Source organism: Saccharomycopsis crataegensis (genome assembly GCF_037102585.1).
Source record: "Saccharomycopsis crataegensis DNA, jcf7180000000084, whole genome shotgun sequence".
Lineage (NCBI taxonomy): Eukaryota > Fungi > Ascomycota > Saccharomycetes > Ascoideales > Saccharomycopsidaceae > Saccharomycopsis > Saccharomycopsis crataegensis.
In genome coordinates this window covers 3,567,478-3,587,165 of record NW_027043829.1, presented here as the reverse complement: position 1 = coordinate 3,587,165, position 19,688 = coordinate 3,567,478, and the positions used below count along the sequence as shown (strand labels likewise).

The window sequence follows — 19,688 nt, the reverse complement described above, 5'->3', positions numbered from 1 at the left end:
ATAAACTGTTGATTATTATTAGTTATTATTATATCACAACCCCACGATGATTGCCGGAAGATTTGCATCTCGTTATACTGGTCTTAGACATAGCACGCGCTTACTCAGCACAACCAGCCGTGTGTTCCAACAATCCCCAACACAGACACCTTTAACTAAGAAGAACAGCAGCAAAGTCAATAATACTTCTTCTTCGCCTTACAATCCACAAGTGTTATCAAAAGAACCAGGTTTCCCAGTCAACGTCGAAGCCATTTATCATGAACCTTTGAGACACGAAATCAAGCATAAGTGCTTGGCCGCCGAGGTTTACTTTAAGTCATATGGTATACAGAATATGGATTTCTTTATAGATTTCGCCCTTAGAGCTGCTTACTATTTAGGAATTCCAATCAGTGGACCAAAGCCTCTTCCTACCAAAACAGAAGATTGGACAGTCATTAGAGCTCCGTTCGTTAAATCCAAGTCGAAGGAAAATTTCGAAAGAAAAACCCACAAGAGATTAATTAAAGCCTGGGATGCAAACCCAGAAGTCATTGATTTATGGTTTGCTATCTTGAATAAGTACAGTATGCCGGGCGTGGGTATCAAGACCAACGTGTTTGTTCAGGAGTCATTGAGTGCTTTGAAAGAATTGGAAGGTGCTGCTTTTGACATCGATGACAAGAGCCCATACTTGAAGAACCAACCAGAAAATGCCGACCCGGTTGCCCAAAGAATTAGCGAAATATTGAATAGTTCGGAGTATAAAAAAGGCTTGTATGAGACTGTGGGAAAACCAGTGAGCTCATCTTAAGAAGGCCCGCGGTTGAATCAAAGACTAGATGGATCCGAGGCCCTATAACATGTATATACGTATCTATTTTTTTATAATAAACATAAAATAATTAAAAAAAAAAAAGAGGTGATAAAAACTGTAAGCTCTATATTATTGAAAATTCTATTATCATGTAATATTTGTTCATCCATACATATCATCAAATTCCTCCTCATCATCACTCTCAACTTCAATAGTCTTTTTGGCCAACACATCAGCCCTGCAGAGGGGACATGTAGAATTTACAGTGAGCCATGGCTTGATACAATCCAAATCAAACTTGTGGTGGCACCTATTAAGTTTAACCACCAATGGATAGTCATCATCCAAGAACGTAGACGTACAAATGGCACATGTATCTTCCTGTTTCAATTGTTTCTTCGTCACTCTATCCAAAGAGTCAAAGAATTCATCAGTTACACCACTATGTTTTTTACTTGGATCATTCAACATTGAGTCTAATGTGCTCAACATTTCTGTTGGAAGGCCGCCATTTTCTTCTGCTAGTGATCTCAATCGACTGGTAAAATTGTTAGCTGGGAGGAGTTCTATAACGTCGTATAATTGGCAATAACTTACTCTCTAAAGGTGTTGATCTCAGATGCACCATCTCCTTCATGATCATTTCCTGAAATTGCTGACTGCTGGAAAAAGTTCCCCATAATCTGATTTAGATTCTGCTGATTACCATCACCTTGATTTCTGGATTCAGATGATGATACATTTATGTTGTGGTCATCTATCTTGTTAGTCAAAACTTATCAGAAGACACAACCAAATACTAAGGCACTTTATTAACTCACTTTCGTAGGTGGACATTGCATTCTGGTGGATACAAAAAAATTGGGAAGTGGCAAAGAAATTCCGTGGACCGTCAGACTTTTGGTGCTTTTTTTTTTTTTGTCTGAGGATCTGCATCATTACTCTGGATAATAACAATATATACATATAAACATAACCAAAAGAACAGGGAAAGAGAGGAAATAAAAAGCGAATGATTTAGAGAGCAGAAGAGTTGGATAGCTAAAAAATTCTGAATCCGTGGTCAAAAAGACAAATATTGTTTGCAATAGAAGACCATGTAACCAATCCACGCTGTATCGACCAGACAAATCCTGAAGATGGGCAAAATGGAAGAAGAAAAACTGCTACGCTCAGAATATTATGTATCTATTAGACAAAAATAAATAATTTTTCGATGACCCGAAGGAATGGAAACTCCCATGGTGTATCTAGCGTAAAGCAGCACACCCCACAGTAATTTAGGGCAGTTCAAAAGCACTTTTCATCATAACATATATATACCAGCCACAAATAATTTACAGATATCAACCTTATATTTTCCAGCCTCCATCCTTCCGTAAGGAAGTTTCTAAGCTAGAGAAATAGTCAACAACATAAGCTACTACTAGTGAGTGGAGATACGAAATGGATTATAGGATATATTGACAATAATACAGGAATTATGGACAACTACTTGAATGTATAAGGTAAATAGATTGAACAGTAAATACCTTCTATGATGTCGAAATGTATGAAAAAAAAAAATCAATTCAACTTTATAAAATACACAAAACCCCCGCTTAGTTACCAGACTTAACTTCCTTTTCATCTGGCTTCAAAGTTGGGAATAACAAAACCTCTCTGATGGTGTTGGAGTCAGTCAAGAACATGGCAAGTCTATCGATACCACAACCCCAACCACCAGTTGGTGGCAAACCGTATTCCAAAGCATTACAGAAGGTTTCATCGATCAATTGGGCTTCATCATCACCTTGATCCTTTTGTCTAGCTTGTTCTTCGAATCTGGCTCTTTGGTCAAATGGGTCGTTCAATTCAGTGTAAGCATTACAGATTTCCTTGGTAGCAACGAAAACTTCAAATCTTTCACACAAACCTGGGATAGATCTGTGGTACTTGGCCAATGGAGACATCATTTGTGGGTGACCGAAAATGAAAGTTGGGTTGATACAAGAATCTTCCAATTCACCAACCAATTTGTCCAACATTCTGGCGTTGGTCAATGGAGGAGCACAGTCCAACTTGTACTTGATCAACAATTTCTTCAAGAATTCACCAGTTTCAGCGGTGTGCAATTGGTCTCCTGGTGGGAACTTGGTATCGTAGGCTTTTTCCAAACCTTCAATCATATCGATTCTCTTCCATGGTCTGGCAAAATCAATAGTCAATTCTTTACCTTCTGGACCATCTGGGTGGTACTTAACAGAGTAACCGCCGGTAATTTCCTTGACCATTTCAGAAACCATCAATTCGGTCATGTCCATCAAGTCATAGACATCAGCATAAGCTTGGTAGAATTCACAAGTGGTGAATTCAGGGTTGTGAGTCATATCGATACCTTCATTTCTGAATTGTCTACCAATTTCATAAACTCTATCCAAACCACCGACAACCAATTCTTTCAAGAACAATTCTGGGGCAATTCTCAAAAACATATCCATGTTCAAGTCATTGTGGTGAGAAATGAAAGGCTTAGCAGTGGCACCACCAGCAATAACGTTCAAGATTGGGGTTTCGACTTCAATATAGTTTCTGGCGTTCAAGAAATCTCTAATGAAAGTAATGATCTTAGATCTAACCAAGAATTTATCTCTAACATTCTTGTTCATGATCAAATCCAAGTATCTCTTTCTGTATCTGGTTTCTTGGTCCTTGAAACCATAATGTTCAGCAGGCAACATGTGCAAACATGGAGACAACAAGGTGATCTGCTTAGCAAAGACAGACAATTCACCTTCACCACCCTTCTTTGGTTGGGTTCTACCTGGGTAACCAGTAACACCAATGATATCACCTCTTCTCAAGATATCATGCATGGCGGCGAAATCACCGTCGGCATCTTGGGCTTGGGCCATGATTTGCACTTGGACACCTTCGCCTTGCAAGACGTAGAATCTCAAACTCTTACCAGATTCTCTCTTGGTCATGATTCTACCAGACAAAGAAATGACATCTTCTGGAACGGTTTCCCCCTTGGTCAAGTGAGCGTACTTCTTGATGAATTCAGTAACACCAATAGTGTTCTTGAACTTGTGTGGGTATGGGTTTGGGGTCTTGGTGGTTCTCAATTCATTGATTTGTCTAGAACGCAATTCATGGAACTGGTTTGGAGTGATATCCTTCATGATATCCTTCTTTGGTTGGGCAGTTTGTGGCTTATTCTTAGCCTTTTCAGCCTTCTTGGCTTCCACTTGACGTTGCTTTTGTCTCTTCTTCAATTCAGATTTGGAGACTTGTTCGCCGGTGGCTTCATCCAAGTAAAGCTTTTGGACACCTTCGGTGACCTGTTGAACTGGTTTGTCAGACATTTTTGCTATATTGATAACCGATGGAGATTCATTAGTCACTGAAAAATTCAGAAATTTTTTTTATTTTTCTTCTCGCTGCTTCCCTCACAAGGAGTTGATGGCACTTTACCCGGCGCTGGAATCATTTCCAGCGCCGGGTAAATTTATCGATCTCACAAAAATTTTTCAGGCGAACAGACGCTGTGGTGATGGTGACAGTCCCTACTCAAAACAGTATTTGATCTGGAGATATATATTTGCCACGGGTTAGGTTCATTCATAATGTCCAAGGAATACACAGCTCCGAACACCGAGACCGTCCAGGTCGAAAGCAGCGTTGTCTTGAAGATTGTCAAGCATGCTTCCAAGCATTTCCCAACCCCAGTTAGTGGTCCGTTGTTGGGTTTGGACACTAACCAAAAAGTCTTGAACGTGTCTCACGCTTTCCCATTTCCTACAATCGGTGAATCAAATGAAGGTTACTCATACCGTATAAAATCCAACCAGAAATATGTCCATGACTTGACTGAGCAAATGAAAATTGCTGGCCATGCCACCCAATTCGTTGGTTGGTACCAATCCACCACCTCCGCCAATTTCCTTAATCACTTCACTATCGACAATTTACTCGGCGCTCAAATAAATAATAATGCTAACAGTATTTTGTTTGTTCATGATGCCTCAAAGTTGAAAAAGGGTATCTTGTCCTTGAGAGCGTTCAGATTGAGCGAAAACTTTGTTAAGGCCTACCTCAACAATGGTCAATCCAATAAATTCACCAGAAAGATCTTGGTGGACAATGAATTAAACTATAAGAACTTCTTGGTTGAATTGCCAATACAAATCCACAACTCTCAGTTAATCTCATTATTCTTGAACGATTTGAAACTTAAAATAAACGAATACCATTTGGATGACTTGAATGTCAATAACTTGATTGATCTCAACTCAGATGAAGATCTTGCCCAAAAGGAAAACAAAAACACTTTACTCGAAAACTTTGGTCCTTTGAACTTGAGTGGATTAGAAGACTCTACTTTAATAATCAACAAGTTAGTGGACTCTATTGACGACTACAACTATGACTTAAATAACTTCAACTATTATCAAAGACAGCTTTCAAGAGAAATGGCTAAGGTCCAACAATGGAAGCAGAAGGCTAAGCAAGATGGTAAGCCTGTTGATTTGGAAAACGACTGGAAACTGTTGTTCAAGTTGCCAACCGAACCAAGCAGATATGACAATTTATTGATCAGTGCAAGCATTGATGGGTTCTGTGATGATTTAGATTTGGGATGTGTTAGTGAATTAGCCAAGACTTTCACCGTGAAGGGTGGGTTTGATAACTAGTTTACTACTGCTTTTGTCTTATTTATTTTTTCTGATTTCAATATAATATCATTCTTCTATTTGTGTTAAACAGTATCTGTAAAATTTTGACAAGCATATCTATTAGATATCAAATATCATCTAGCATAGTTGATTAGAATTGGACATGATTTGATTGAGTGATGCCCATGGTTTTTGTTAGTTCATTAATCAAAAATCCAAAAACTAAACGGCCAGCAACTTACTAAAAGGTACTGGGGAACAATTTCACTTAGAAATCGAGTCCTCCGTTGATTATCGAGCAAGGCAAGGTCTCGGGGATTAATTTCTGCGGCTATTCTTTTCGAGAGTAATAAGTTGAAACCTGCTTCAATAAAGAAAAGCTCTTCATCCTGGCGCTCACGTTAGTATTTATTTCATATTGAATGGGAATTATTAGACATTTGAATACAAACAGTAACTTCATAAATGTTTAGCATATCCCTAAGAGGGATGCCTTCACACGCAACTAAGTTGCGGATTAAACTACATATTCTTGCAACCTCGTCATTCACAAGCACCCAAAGCACTCCAAGAGAATCCAATTCATCTAAAAAAGAGGACAACAATTTCATATTCTTTTCATAATAATGTATTGAGGGATCTGACTCCAGAACCAAACGTGTGGTAGGAATGAAAAAATCTTCTAATTTGATCAATAAAATCAATCTTTTAACCCCCTTGAGTACCTTATCAACAGTTCTAATGACCATTTTCTGTCCCGTGAAAGAATCTCTCTGATTAATTTTGCTACTTGAAACTTTCATGATCCCTAAATCTTCCGAGACTAAATAGTCAAGATCATGACTAATTCCAAAATCATCTGTTTCATAAATCATCAATTTGGGTTCCTCAGATAAATTCAATTGGTGCAAAGTACGCACATCTTTGAAATTACTTTGAAAATTATTCGAATTGACTATCAAGATCTTTGTAACCTTTTGATTATTCTGCACATCATTTAATAAGGGGCTATCATATAGATTGAAAGAATACGGGCCAATATTTAGTTTATAGATCTCTTTCAAGACACAAGGCTCTTTTTCCAAGGCTATACTTGGTAAAGTACTATTGAAGCCATCAGTTTTGCTACATTGTGAAAATTGCCTTTTAGCACTTGATAGATCAAAAATATCATTCAAGATATTCAATCCATCATCACATCTACCACCTACCGAAAGTTTCCTTTTCTTGTAATCGACCAATTCATCCAATTCTTCAAGTGATTGACCACTGTCAGTGTTTTTATGCTTATATAGAGCCTTGTTATTACGAAATGAGTGAAAATCAAGCCTTTTATCTTCTGATGAACAATTCGCTTCACTCCTAGCTAGATCTTCGGGGTTAGAGTATCCATGCAATTGATAAAATTCGGGAATGGAATCTGGGAGTTTATCTTGCACCTCATTTTCCCTCGTTTTATAAATTGATGAGGGATATGTTTGCATTGAATTATCATAATTCATAGTTATTTCTTCGTTGAATTTCTTGGTAAGCATATTTCGTCCTAACAATTCAGCCGTACAGTTTCTAGTCTTTGTATCTGGCATGAATGTCTCATCAAAATTAGACTTTTCTTGAATACATAATACGTTAATATCCTTGAACTCATCTTTATTCTCCAGAATTTTTCTTTCATTTTCAATGAGTGACTCGTATTGATATCTTGTGAGTTTGGATATCTTTACTTCATGTTTTCCGGATTCAAATGAGATCTGGCAGTTATTTATTGTCTCTTCCAGAAAAATGTGTTTTTCCAAGTCTTTAATAGGCTTCCAGTCCAAATCCATCAAAATGAAATCTGATAGGGTCCATTCCATATTGAAGGCTTCATTTATAGATCTGTCCACCGCTTCAAGTTTGTCATCAATAATAGGCAAGGAGAATTTAAATTCAATTAATCTAACGTCAATGTCTTCTTCAAAGATTTCAAGCTCATTTAGCACGTCAGAAATATCTTTATTTAGACTTCCTTCAATATTTGTAACGTTCATTAACGGTTCTAGGTAGTAGAATTGAGGTTTCAAGTCATCAGAGTCGCAGTAAAATATCGGCTTGCTGAATGTGAATTTATCATGCGTTTCAAGTTTCTTGGGCGCAAAATCTCGAGCATCATGACTGTTGTGATTTAAAATATCTTGTTCAAGAAAATATAACTCCTCTTCAATAGAAAAAATATCATAGTAGCGTGTAATAGAGGACCATTCTGTGAATACATGCTTTAAATCTCTTAACTGCAAAGAAGAATCTAAGTCATCCTTGAACAACAAGTCATCTATAATAAACTCATTTGCATTGGATGTCGAATGCAAGACATTTCTTGCCAATGGCTTCATGTGTGGGATATATTGTTTCCAATAGCATGTCTTTTGAACAAATGCTTTCGTATCGGCATCTATTAGTAATGTTTCCTTTCCCGGAATTTCGCAAATTTGGGAAATATTAGGCAATGGATAAAGCACTAGAGATTCAACAGTCAATGCATTGAACTCTTCATATATTTTAAATTCTTTGTCTAATGGTTTGGTCGAAGTGTTTGTTAATGGTGGAAAATGGTAAACAAAATCTTCAAATGTTTGACGGAAAGATGTTCTTTCACACTTTTGGTTTTTGGCGCCTAGAACTTTCTTTAGTTTTTTGGCTGAGCAGCTACTTAATACAATTTTTTCTGATCCAAACTTTCTTTTCGATAATATATTTTCAATTTTTGGCAGGATATCTTGGGGCATTTCCCAGAGTTTGGAGAGTGGTGAGCTATCCATTATCGAGTCAGACGATACAGCAGCTTGAAATATATGGGAAATGATTCTTTTCTAACTATTTGAAGTAGACAAACAAGAAATAACAATGATGAGCTCGAATCTTCTCTTATGTACTTTGTTTGCTGTTTAATTAGAAGAAACTTGGGGGAAGCCGCCATCACTCAGTTTGGCATGTTGGGATGTATTTTTTTTTTTTGCATACGACGAGCGCAACCCCCAAAGATCGTAATAAATTGTCGGAAACCTTCGGAAGCAACTGCAAAGCATTGATATATATATATATATTGGCATCCCGATTTTTCACGATCAATTATTAAATAATATTGCATCCATTTCCTCCTAAGTTTTGGTGAGGAAGTTGTAGCAGGTTACTTCGCAAATGGATTATGCTGGCCGGGTAAAGTATACAATTGGGCTAAAAAAAGTTGAAAGATGGAATAAAAACATTCGGGATGTAGAAAATCCACAAGACCTTAATATTACACTAAAGGGCTATTTCGTTACAATATGGTATGTAATCCATCACCAGCAACCTTATATATGCTGTTATCATTTACTAATATTAGACCATAGGATCGCTTGAAGCGTCAGTCTATTGATAGACGGCGTGCAAAGTTGCAAGATATTGCCCGCTCTAGAAGAAGAAAGCTTGCCCTTTTATATTGTGTTTCCAATTTTCCTTATAGACCGTTGAAAGATCTTGAGATTGAGAAGGTTTCTAGCTATTTACAATATTTTATCGATGATCATAATATTGGTAAAAATGAGCAGATCACCGATCAAGTGATCTTGAGGGATCAAGATGTCCTTCATTCTCTACTAAGTGACAACAGTTTTGCCAAAGCGGATATGTCTTCATCAACACAAACCACAGGGAATAATAGTAACGCGAATAGCTTCAAGCAGGAGGAGCCAGGTACTCTTTTAGATAGTCAACGTAATGAAAAGGCTCTAAGGAAAGAATCTAGAGTAGACGGATCGGTTAGGCCCATTCAAACAATCAGCGCGAATAATGATGAGCAACTACTACAAAATAATCAGCCAATAACAGAAAGTAGAGGTAATAATGGTAGTGACAATAATGTTAGTGACATTCGTGATGGACAGCAAGGGTCGGAGAATAATAAGACATTTAACAATCTGTGCAAAAGAAAGATTGATGAAGTATCAGCTGGAATAGTCAAACACGAAAATAAAAAATCTAGAAAATTCACGAAACCAATGCCCCATGAAGCATCATCGTTTGAGCTATATAAACTCCTACATGCTCAATCTGTGATTGAAAAAGAAAAGAAAGGGTTTGGTAATTCTGCCAATGAAACGATAGATTCTGAAAGACTCATTTACATGTTATTGAATGAGAATTTGCCAACCAAAATAAGCAAAACTATGCCATTATCTAAGTTGTTCTATTACTCAAGAAGTCTACAGATGGTAAAGTTATTGGTAAATTCACATAAAGTTCTTACAACAGATCTATTTGAAAGCTCGTTTTTAGAAGGGAAGATTTCTGTGGTCCACTCAAGAATCGAAGAGTTACAAAAGCAAGGTAAGTGGTGTTTGAAACAACCTAGAAGATTTATTGATCCGTTCAAACAAATGCCATTGAATGGTTCAAATTCTGCACGAAATCACTGGGACAATCTAATTCAAGAAGGTGTCTGGATGGCAAATGACTTCAAGGAAGGCAGGAAATATAAGATTGCAACCTGTTTGTTCTTAGCAAATGCTGTGATGGAGTACCATAAGTATGGAAAAGATGTTTGCATCAGGAGAAAACCGATCAGGTTCCTTGATCCTGAAGAGCAAAAAACTGCTGAAATTGAAGACTCTGGCACCATTCAGCAAGACCAAATTGAAGCTGAGGATGAAAAAATGGATGGCTTCGGAGAAATGGATGGCTTCGAAGAAATGAATGGGTTTGAGGAATTTATTAGTAATGATGTTATCGGTATTGAAAGCCCAATGGAAGAAAATCATATGGAGGAGGAGAATTTGCAGGAGATTCCAAAAGAAAATAAACAAGAAAATCATTCTGAATCTATTGATACTTCCCTTCTAGTTAAGGGTCCAAATAACGAAATTCAAGACATGGATATCAAAGATCCTAAGGAGGTTTTATTATCAACTCAACCAAGTTATGCTGTCCCAGAGCATCAAACAGAGTTCCCATTCAGACTTACATTGGAAGAAGACTCTGTATTAGGAGTGAATAAATCCATTCTCGATAGTATGAATGAATATACTGCCTTTGGTAATTTAGAAAACTTCTCTGATGATTTATATTGCAATGTCCCAGGTAATGAATTTAATACCACTCCAATGGTGCCTATTTCTAAGTTACTATTACCATTTGAAAATGACCAAAATTGGTACAAAGTGGTCGAAAAGGTAAAGCGCGAGGATGAAGAAGAATATGGTGTTTCAGATGGTAGAACAGAAGGTCTATTTGCTACTGGAAGTGCTTACTCCAGGAGACTGAATACAGTGAGACCTCCAATGCCGCCTCCGTTAAAGTATCTTGATATGAGAACTCCTACCATTTGGCTTCCCGAAGATGATAAACTTTTGATAGGTTACGCAAACAAGTTTTCTTTCAATTGGAATATTATCTCCTCACATTTGGGTGCTAAAAGGACTAAGACTTATATTTCTAACATTGAAAGAAGGACCCCTTGGCAATGCTTTGAAAGGTATATTCAACTAACTGATAAGTTTCAGTTTACTGATATGAGAGGGCCCTATGCCCAATCGGCACAAATTTGGTTAGAAGCTGCACATAAGGCTCAAACGACCACAAAGCGTCGTATATTGCCTCTTGGTGTTGGAAAGGAATCCATTCAAAGAGGTCATACCAGATTGAGATGGGCTAGCATGTTTGAGGCGATCAAGAGAACCATGAAAAAGAGAGAAACTGCACCAAAACCAAGTAACTCCAGCACCTTTAAAAAACAAATGAGCGCTGAAGATAAATCCAAGATTTTACTGCCTGCTGATTTAGCTAGTATGAAATATGAAAGAGAACGTTCTGCTAGAGAAATACTAATGGCCAGGGCTAATGCTAATAGAAGTACAAAAAGCAGCGGGTCCCAAGTATCTAACCAAGGTCAACAACAAACAGGTTCCGACTCTTCTTCCTCAGACTCTGTATCTAAAGGAGGCTCTGGGGCTGTCGGTGCCACTAATGGAGGCAACGGTGGTGTTGCCGTTCCAAGTAGTGACAAAGTTGAGAATTCTTCTACAAACCTCGTTAATCAGACGAAGCAGCAACAGGTACAACAACAGTTTCCAAATGTTTCTCAGAATTCAGGTAACCCAAACCCGGATGCTCTTAATGTACAGCAGAAGATATCTGCTAATTTCCAGAAGATGATACATGATAATCAACTTCAAAAGCAGAATAATAGTGGTATGAATTCTAATTTGACAAACACGCCAAATAAGGGTATCATCAATAGAGTATCCAACATATCTGCTAATGGTACTGTACAGAACGGAGGAAATTTGCAGGCTGGTAATAATATCAACAGGGGATCTAGTGGAAGCACCAGTAGCGGCATTAATAATCCTAGACCGATGAACAATATTCATTCTCAAGTGTCAGCGATTATTAGCCGGATACAAGCGAAGAACCCAAATTGGACAAATGAAGAGGTTACCAAAGCTGCTGCTAGGCATATTGCAGCATTGCAAAATCAATTGCGGAACAAGAATTTGGCTTCCAGTGGCGTCAATTTAACCGCCACAACTGGCGCAGCACCTGCTATCCCGGTAACTAATAATTCCAACAACATTAAGAGACCTGTCGGTAGTGTAGCTAATACTGGTGGTGATCATGTACAAGGTCAAATTCCTGCCAAAATGAATCAGCAGCCAGACAAAGCAAGCGGCACTCAGGTTCCAACACAACCTATATTTAATAATTCTAATATAGTTAATAGGAATATGCCATCGGCCACACCAAATGTGGTTAGCAATATGGCTGCCAACATTCCTAATAATTTTTTGGGGGGCAGACTTAATTTAAATTCTTTGACTCCTCAACAGCGAAATAACATCATGTTGCAAATTTTACAGCGTCAGCAGCAACAACAACAACAACAACAACAACAACAACAACAGCAGCAGCAGCAAAAACAACAACCTGTTCCACCCGCTAATCAATTGGAACAACAAAAGCGATTTGAACAAATTTTGGCTAATCAGAAACAGAATCCAAATGCTCAAGTTCCTAAAGACACTGAAGATAGTTTAGAGAAGAATGCTTAAGTTTTCTTTAGGTGCCTTATTATAGTATTCTTTCCTTCTTTTTTTCTTGATATTGCACTTTTTTTTTATTGTTAATGATTTTATGAATTTTTTGGTCGACTTGTATATTCAAGATTTGAGTTAATTTATTTTAAGTCTTAATTTGATAGCTTTTTTTTTCGTAGAGAATGACGCTAATAGACAAACACATTTACTTACTCATGATTCTTTATATTTTTAATATCAAAGAAGAAGCTGAGATAACATATATTTTCAAAGACAAAAGTCTCTCTTACTATGTTCAAAAAAGAAAAAAAAAACACCTATCTACAAAAACCATAGCACAGAAAAAGTCAGTCTATCAACTCACTCACCAAATCTAATTTTTTATTTTGGGCCAATCATATCTTCTGGGACAACCCATTTCTTGAATTCTTCTTCAGTCAAAACCCCCAATTCCAAAGCAGATTCCTTCAAAGTGATTCCCTTCTTGTGGGCGTTCTTGGCAACCTTGGAGGCCTTGTCGTAACCAATGTATGGGTTCAAGGCGGTGACCAACATCAAGGATTCGTGCAACAATTTGTTAATCTTATCTTCGTTAGCTTTAATACCTTCAACACAGTGGATTCTAAAAGATTTGGCACCGTCGGCAAGCAAAGAAATAGATTGCAACAAGTTGTAGATCATGACTGGCTTGAAAACATTCAATTCGAATTGACCGGAGGCACCGGCAAAAGTGATGGTGGAGTGGTTACCAAACACTTGAGTACAGACCATGGTAAGGGCTTCGTTTTGGGTTGGGTTAACTTTACCAGGCATGATTGACGAACCAGGTTCGTTTTCTGGCAAGGCCAATTCACCGTACCCACAACGTGGACCAGAACCCAAGTATCTGATATCGTTGGCGATCTTGAAAAGAGAGACGGCAACAGTGTTAAGAGCACCAGAGGCTTCGACAATAGCATCATGAGCAGCAAGAGCTTCGAATTTGTTTGGAGCGGCCTTGAATTCGAGACCGGTCAAGTTAGAGACTTCGGAGGCAATGTCGGAGTCCCAACCCTTCTTGGTGTTCAAACCGGTACCGACGGCAGTACCACCTTGAGCCAAACATCTCAAAGTACCCAAAGAACTTTCGACTCTGGCAATACCGTTGGTGACTTGTTGGACGTAACCGGAGAATTCTTGGCCCAAGGTCAATGGGGTAGCGTCTTGCAAGTGGGTTCTACCAATCTTGACAATATTGGCGAATTCGTCAGATTTAGCTTGCAAAGCCTCTCTTAAGGCAGCCAATTCAGGAAGCAAGCTTTGGGAGATTTCAGTGACGGCAGCAATGTGCATCACAGTTGGGAAAGTGTCGTTAGAGGATTGAGACTTGTTGACATCGTCGTTTGGATGCACTGGTTTCTTGGAACCCATGACACCGCCCAACAATTCGATGGCTCTGTTGGAGATGACTTCATTGGCGTTCATATTAGATTGGGTACCAGAACCGGTTTGGAACACCACCAATGGGAAGTGGTCGATCAATTTCCCTTCGGAAACTTCGGTGGCAGCTTGTTGGATAGCTTTGGCAACTTCTGGCTTGAGGGTACCGTAACGTTCATTGACGATGGCAGCAGCTTTTTTAAGAATACCAAAAGATTTGATCAAGGAGGGAGGCAATCTAGCGGTTGGTTGACCGATGTCGAAGTTTTGCAAAGATCTTTGAGTTTGGGCACCCCAGTATCTGGTGGTGTCGACCTCGATCTCACCAAAGGCATCAGTTTCAACTCTTTTATTCAAAAGAGCGGCGGAAACATGAAGGTTTCTTTGAGAAATGATACGGCGAGTAGCACAGAATTTGGTGACGTTTCTGGAAAGCATGGTATGTGTTTGTGGGGTGGAATTTGGTGACAGACAGAGACAGCCTTCTTTGAAAAGTGATTCCTGTCTTTCTCAAAGAATTTTGATCTTTTTAATCAAATTGACGCCAATTTTTTTTTTTTTGTTGGCCGGGAGCCGGAGCCGAAGCCGGAATGGTTTTTTTTTGGCACTACGTGAAAAGAGATTCTTTATCATTTCAATCTTACAATTGGCGATCACAAACTAATTCTTGATATATTTACAGTAGAAAACCTATGTATAACAACGCTTCCTGTTTATCAAGAAGATACAATAATTCAGTCATTGCATTTACTCGATCATTCTAGTGACCAAACCAGTGGCGACGGTCTTACCACCTTCTCTGATATTGAAACGTTGACCAACTTCAATTGGGGTTGGGGCAACCAATTCACATTGCATTTCAACGTTGTCACCTGGGAAGACTTGCTTGGAGTGGTCGACATCTTCACCATCTGGGAAAGTCAAGGTTGTGGTGACGTTACCGGTTCTGATAAAGACTTGAGGTCTGTAGAATTCACCAAATGGAGAGTGTCTACCACCTTCTTCCTTAGTCAAAACGTAAATGGAGGCCAAGAACTTAGTGTGGGCACTGAGGGTACCTGGCTTAGCCATGACCATACCTCTTCTAAGTTGTTCCTTCTTGATACCTCTTAACAAAATACCAGCGTTATCACCAGCCATAGCAGAGTCTAATTCCTTTCTGAACATTTCAATACCAGTGACAATAGTCTTCAATGGGACCTTGTTGAAACCGACAATTTCAACTTCTTCACCCTTCTTCAAAGTACCACGTTCGGCTCTACCAGTAACAACGGTACCTCTACCAGAAATGGAGAAGACATCTTCAATAGGCATCAAGAAAGATTGTTCAGTGTCTCTAACAGGGGTTGGGATGTATTCGTCAACGGCGTCCAACAATTTGGCAATAGCCTTTTCACCAATTTCTGGTTCTCTACCTTCCAAAGCACACAAAGCAGAACCCATGATGACTGGGGTGTTATCACCATCAAAACCATATTGAGTCAAGACTTCTCTCATTTCCATTTCAACCAATTCCAACATTTCTGGGTCATCAATGGTGTCGACCTTGTTGACAAACACAACAAGGTGTTGAACACCAACTTGACGAGCCAAAAGCAAATGTTCTCTAGTTTGAGGCATTTGACCATCAGTAGCAGCAACAACAATGATAGCACCGTCCATTTGGGCGGCACCAGTAATCATGTTCTTAATGTAATCAGCGTGACCTGGACAATCGACGTGGGCATAGTGACGTTTTTCAGTTTCGTATTCGACGTGGGCGGTGGAAATGGTGATACCTCTTTCTCTTTCTTCTGGAGCTCTGTCAATGGAGTTGTAATCCAAGAAGTCGGCTTGACCCTTGTCAGCCAAACACTTGGTGATGGCGGCGGTCAAGGTAGTCTTACCGTGATCGACGTGACCAATGGTACCGACGTTCAAGTGAGGCTTGGAACGGTCAAAGCTGACGGCATAAGATCTGGACAAGGCTGGGGCTCTGGCAGAGGAGATACCCTTGAGAACCGGGCGGATCGAACGCAAAGTTCTGGATAAGGTGATACCGGAGAACATCTTTGAGATAATCTTCTTGGATGTGGATGGTAACAAACAAAAACAGATGTTAATTTCTGATGAGATGAAAATTTTCGATTGGAGGGGAAAAAAAAACGAAAATCGCCTGTCCTGGTGTGCGGGTGTCACGTGAGAGAGGAGGTTATTATAATAATAATAATAAATACTCTAACAACAACAATATAACAATAGCATAAATCATTGGTGTGTTACTGGTAGTAGCTATTCAGAATACTCGCACTATCATGTCGTTGCTTGCCTGGTTCCGAGGAATTGGGGGTGACAAAGTGGACAGTCAAGATGATGCTGCAACCCTCGCCATGCAACAACAACAACAACAACAACAACAACAACAACAAGATGAAAAAGAAGGAGAAGTTCTAACCCAGTCTGGTCAAAAAGAGAATAATAACCTTGACGAATCCTTAACTACGAAAAGTAATAAGCGGTCTCGCAATCCTTATCCTGAAGATGCTGGCGACAATAAACGAATTCGGAAAACCACGCGATTACAATCTCGATACAGAGAATCAGCACTTACAAACGACCAAGATGATCAGCAATTGGGATTCGACGTTATCTTAAAGGAAATCTTAAAGCAACAGAGCTCAGTAATGGTCGAGAAATCTTTCAAGGAAAAAGACGCCAACAACGAAAACAGTTTGAATTATGGTGCCTGGAATTGTGACGATGCCACCATCGAGTGCCTCAAAAAATTCAACTCCCAAACCCTTGAAACTACTGCTGGTGATGTGAATTATGTAAAGTCAGTGATCCTTAAAAAGATCACCAGGGACCTGGTACCCGATGTCAGCTCACGGATCCCATTTATTAAACCAGTTGTTGGGTTGTATGACCCTAGTCAAAAGGTAAACCAACTTCCTAACTCCTTACTGGCAAAATATAACCAAGTATACGCTTTTCTTGAACATAGTGTAATTAATGGTGCTTCATCTTCGTGTCTTTTAATTGGAGCCAAAAAATCTGGGAAAAAGTTGACGTTAGAAAACGCATTGACGAGTCTAAACGATAAATACAATTCCGGAAGCAACAAAACGTTTATGACTATTAGACTTAATGGCTCGTTACAAACTGATGATAAATCTGCGGTTCGTGAGATTGCTAGACAATTAGATGTGAATCTACGGAACTTGGGGAAATCTACTGGTCAATTTCTGGAATTTTACAAAGAGGATGATGGACCTGGTTATGATGAATATGACGATGACGATGCAAGTGATGGAGAACAAGAAAATAATGACAAGAGATTCGAGAAAAGATCGATTAATGAGACTTTTTCTGCAATTTTATCGAGTTTAGAACAGATTAGTGTTGGTGATAAACAAGGCAAAGCGGTGGCATTGGTATTTGTTATTGATGAATTTGAAAAGTTTGCTACCCATAATCGCCAAACTTTACTCTACAATTTGTTTGATTTGGCAAGTAGTAATCATACAATTCCCATCAGCGTGGTGGGGCTAACCACTAAGGTCAATGTCAAAGAACAATTGGAGAAAAGAGTGAGCTCAAGATTCTCACAACGAATCATCAATTTTTTTGGTCATTTTGGCCCCAAGGATATTGGGGATCGTAACGTTTTAATGAATTTCCATACGGATTCTGAAGCGGAATTTTTCTGGTTTGATTTGCGATATAATTTATGTTTGAGTTTTGAAGAGATCAACAATCTGAAATTGGTCAACAAGAAATATGGTCTTGTTTGGAATGATTACATGAATGCGTTGTTTTATCACCAAAATTTCGGGAAGAATTTCAAAGAATTGGTGCTCAAAAACTTTATTACTGTCAAGAATCATGGAGAACTATTGAAATCGTGCGTTTACCCCATCACCAAGATCAATAACGGTGTCGCAGCTTTCCCATTGGACCTGGGTTTTGCCAAATATAACCTGGTGAATAATTTTCAAGAATTCGATGCCTCGAACAATATTCTCAAAGGTCTTTTCAACGAATCGATGTCGGACCTCCAATTGTTTATGGTGATTTGTGCAGCCAGGGTGACTTTGAAACTCGATTTGAATTTTGTGAATTTCAACTTGTGTTACGAAGAGTATGTAAAGCTTTCCAAAGCTATCAATGACCTGCGGAAAACAAAAGTCTTAGACGGTACCGGGAAGTCTATTGCCAACGCCGGCCCAATTGGGTTTAGAATCTGGAGCAAGAAAGCCTGTCGTGCGACCTGGGAGAAGTTGGAAGAGCTAGGGTTGATTATTGCACCATCTGGCCAGGTGAGATTAAATAACAGAAGGGGCAAAGGGGCCAATAATAGCAATGCGGTGGATAATTACGATACGCGGGCGTTCCAGTTGGAGGTTGATATGCGAGACTTACAAGGGTTGGTAGCCAAAGACAATATGTTACGGAGGTACGCGAGAGTGTGAGAATAGGTGTGATCTATGGCTGTACTATATACACGTGTATTATATTGGTTCAATTATACTATTTTGTAGGACCCATCATATTATTTTGGGTAATTATATACAAAAATTAATACATTGTATTGTACTGTATTGCACTGCCGCAGTTATTGACAATGTGAGGACGGGCAACCCACGACAAGAAAAGAAAAAAATTCCAAAAAACGACACGAAGAGAGCACCGTCTGTTTTGCCAGGAAGGAGAGGTCTCTCAATAAGCAACAAACATATAAATCAAAGATATTACTAGAGAGTGGATCGCTCTTTTCTTTTCATTGTCATTGTTGGAAAATAATCTAGTGTTTGTTCTAGTTTTTTTTCTTTGTCATCCCTCAAGAAGAGCCTATATATCATTATCATAGCCTCAAGAATCAGGCATTGCTTCTATTTTTCCACATAAAATATGATCTTCACAAAACTCCTAGCCTCAGTGTCCCTCGCCACTGCTGCCAGCGCTGCATCGCTTGATTCCAGTCTTTATGGGACCTGGTCAACAAAGTCAAATATGGTGTTCACCGGCCCAGGGTTCTACGATCCAGTCGATGAGCTCTTGATCGAGCCTAGTCTTCCTGGCCGTAGTTACTCGTTCACCGAAGATGGGTACTACGAGTCGGCTCTTTATGTGGTGACCCCTAATGCCAAAGACCACACTTGCCCAACCGCTGTGCTTCAATGGGAGCATGGGACTTACAACATTAGTGATGGGCAGATTAACTTTCAATCTATCGCGGTCGATGGCCGTCAATTGTTGAGTGATCCATGTAATGATGATGGTACCTCGGTGTACACTCGTTATAGTTCCAACACCTCTTTTTCAGAATACATTGTGTACGTTGATTCGTACAATGGTCGTTGGAAGTTACAACTCTACGATGCCGATGGGGCTCCTATCCCACCACTCTGGCTCGCCTATAGACCTGCCCTCATTTTGCCAACAGAGACCTTGAACCCTACAGCCACCGCATCTGCCACCTCCGGATCATCTTCTAGAAGAAAAGTCAAGAGAAGTTTGGAAAACCAAAGAAAAACTAATGCCATTAGAGTAACCTCCGATCATAGTAACATATGGTACTTTGGGATCGCCCTTTTTGGTTTGGGTGCGGTATCGTATGCATTTGTTTGATTTGTTCTATTTTATTTATTTTTTGATTTCGGGGAAATTTCATAAGAGACTGACTTACTTGGTCGCACAAAAAAAAAATTATTCCTATTGATATTTGTTTCCCTTCAGGTTTTGGTTAAAATATAGGTTTTATTTATGTACCATACATAA

At 39.1% G+C, this 19,688-nt stretch overlaps 10 protein-coding genes across 10 annotated transcripts; 5 read left to right on the top strand and 5 right to left on the bottom strand. All coding sequences in view use genetic code 12, as the record gives it.

Annotated features, from left to right (window-relative positions):
- Nucleotides 1-46: 46 nt before the first annotated feature.
- On the top strand, nt 47-796 carry RSM10 (mitochondrial 37S ribosomal protein uS10m RSM10; the record flags this gene model as incomplete). The annotated part of the gene is made up of 1 exon (XM_064998104.1): nt 47-796. The coding sequence occupies one exon, from the start codon at nt 47-49 to the stop codon at nt 794-796; it is 750 nt and encodes a 249-aa protein (XP_064854176.1).
- Nucleotides 797-961: 165 nt separating this feature from the next.
- On the bottom strand, nt 962-1,636 carry DASC09_045040 (uncharacterized protein; the record flags this gene model as incomplete). Its single annotated transcript, XM_064998103.1, has 3 exons — nt 962-1,337; nt 1,397-1,556; nt 1,621-1,636. The coding sequence occupies 3 exons, from the start codon at nt 1,634-1,636 to the stop codon at nt 962-964; spliced, it is 552 nt and encodes a 183-aa protein (XP_064854175.1).
- A 764-nt stretch (nt 1,637-2,400) lies between these two features.
- On the bottom strand, nt 2,401-4,146 carry KRS1 (lysine--tRNA ligase KRS1; the record flags this gene model as incomplete). The annotated part of the gene is made up of 1 exon (XM_064998102.1): nt 2,401-4,146. One exon carries the CDS (start codon nt 4,144-4,146, stop codon nt 2,401-2,403), a length of 1,746 nt encoding a protein of 581 aa, XP_064854174.1.
- A 261-nt stretch (nt 4,147-4,407) lies between these two features.
- Nucleotides 4,408-5,475, top strand: DASC09_045020 (uncharacterized protein; the record flags this gene model as incomplete). The annotated part of the gene is made up of 1 exon (XM_064998101.1): nt 4,408-5,475. One exon carries the CDS (start codon nt 4,408-4,410, stop codon nt 5,473-5,475), a length of 1,068 nt encoding a protein of 355 aa, XP_064854173.1.
- A 395-nt stretch (nt 5,476-5,870) lies between these two features.
- Nucleotides 5,871-8,255, bottom strand: DASC09_045010 (uncharacterized protein; the record flags this gene model as incomplete). Its single annotated transcript, XM_064998100.1, has 1 exon — nt 5,871-8,255. One exon carries the CDS (start codon nt 8,253-8,255, stop codon nt 5,871-5,873), a length of 2,385 nt encoding a protein of 794 aa, XP_064854172.1.
- Nucleotides 8,256-8,762: 507 nt separating this feature from the next.
- On the top strand, nt 8,763-12,524 carry EAF1 (Eaf1p; the record flags this gene model as incomplete). The annotated part of the gene is made up of 2 exons (XM_064998099.1): nt 8,763-8,765; nt 8,829-12,524. The coding sequence occupies 2 exons, from the start codon at nt 8,763-8,765 to the stop codon at nt 12,522-12,524; spliced, it is 3,699 nt and encodes a 1,232-aa protein (XP_064854171.1).
- A 366-nt stretch (nt 12,525-12,890) lies between these two features.
- On the bottom strand, nt 12,891-14,366 carry DASC09_044990 (class II fumarate hydratase; the record flags this gene model as incomplete). The annotated part of the gene is made up of 1 exon (XM_064998098.1): nt 12,891-14,366. One exon carries the CDS (start codon nt 14,364-14,366, stop codon nt 12,891-12,893), a length of 1,476 nt encoding a protein of 491 aa, XP_064854170.1.
- A 309-nt stretch (nt 14,367-14,675) lies between these two features.
- Nucleotides 14,676-15,977, bottom strand: TUF1 (translation elongation factor Tu; the record flags this gene model as incomplete). Its single annotated transcript, XM_064998097.1, has 1 exon — nt 14,676-15,977. The coding sequence occupies one exon, from the start codon at nt 15,975-15,977 to the stop codon at nt 14,676-14,678; it is 1,302 nt and encodes a 433-aa protein (XP_064854169.1).
- A 245-nt stretch (nt 15,978-16,222) lies between these two features.
- ORC4 (origin recognition complex subunit 4) lies at nt 16,223-18,379 on the top strand (the record flags this gene model as incomplete). The annotated part of the gene is made up of 1 exon (XM_064998096.1): nt 16,223-18,379. One exon carries the CDS (start codon nt 16,223-16,225, stop codon nt 18,377-18,379), a length of 2,157 nt encoding a protein of 718 aa, XP_064854168.1.
- A 439-nt stretch (nt 18,380-18,818) lies between these two features.
- Nucleotides 18,819-19,538, top strand: ROT1 (Rot1p; the record flags this gene model as incomplete). Its single annotated transcript, XM_064998095.1, has 1 exon — nt 18,819-19,538. The coding sequence occupies one exon, from the start codon at nt 18,819-18,821 to the stop codon at nt 19,536-19,538; it is 720 nt and encodes a 239-aa protein (XP_064854167.1).
- Nucleotides 19,539-19,688: the final 150 nt, after the last annotated feature.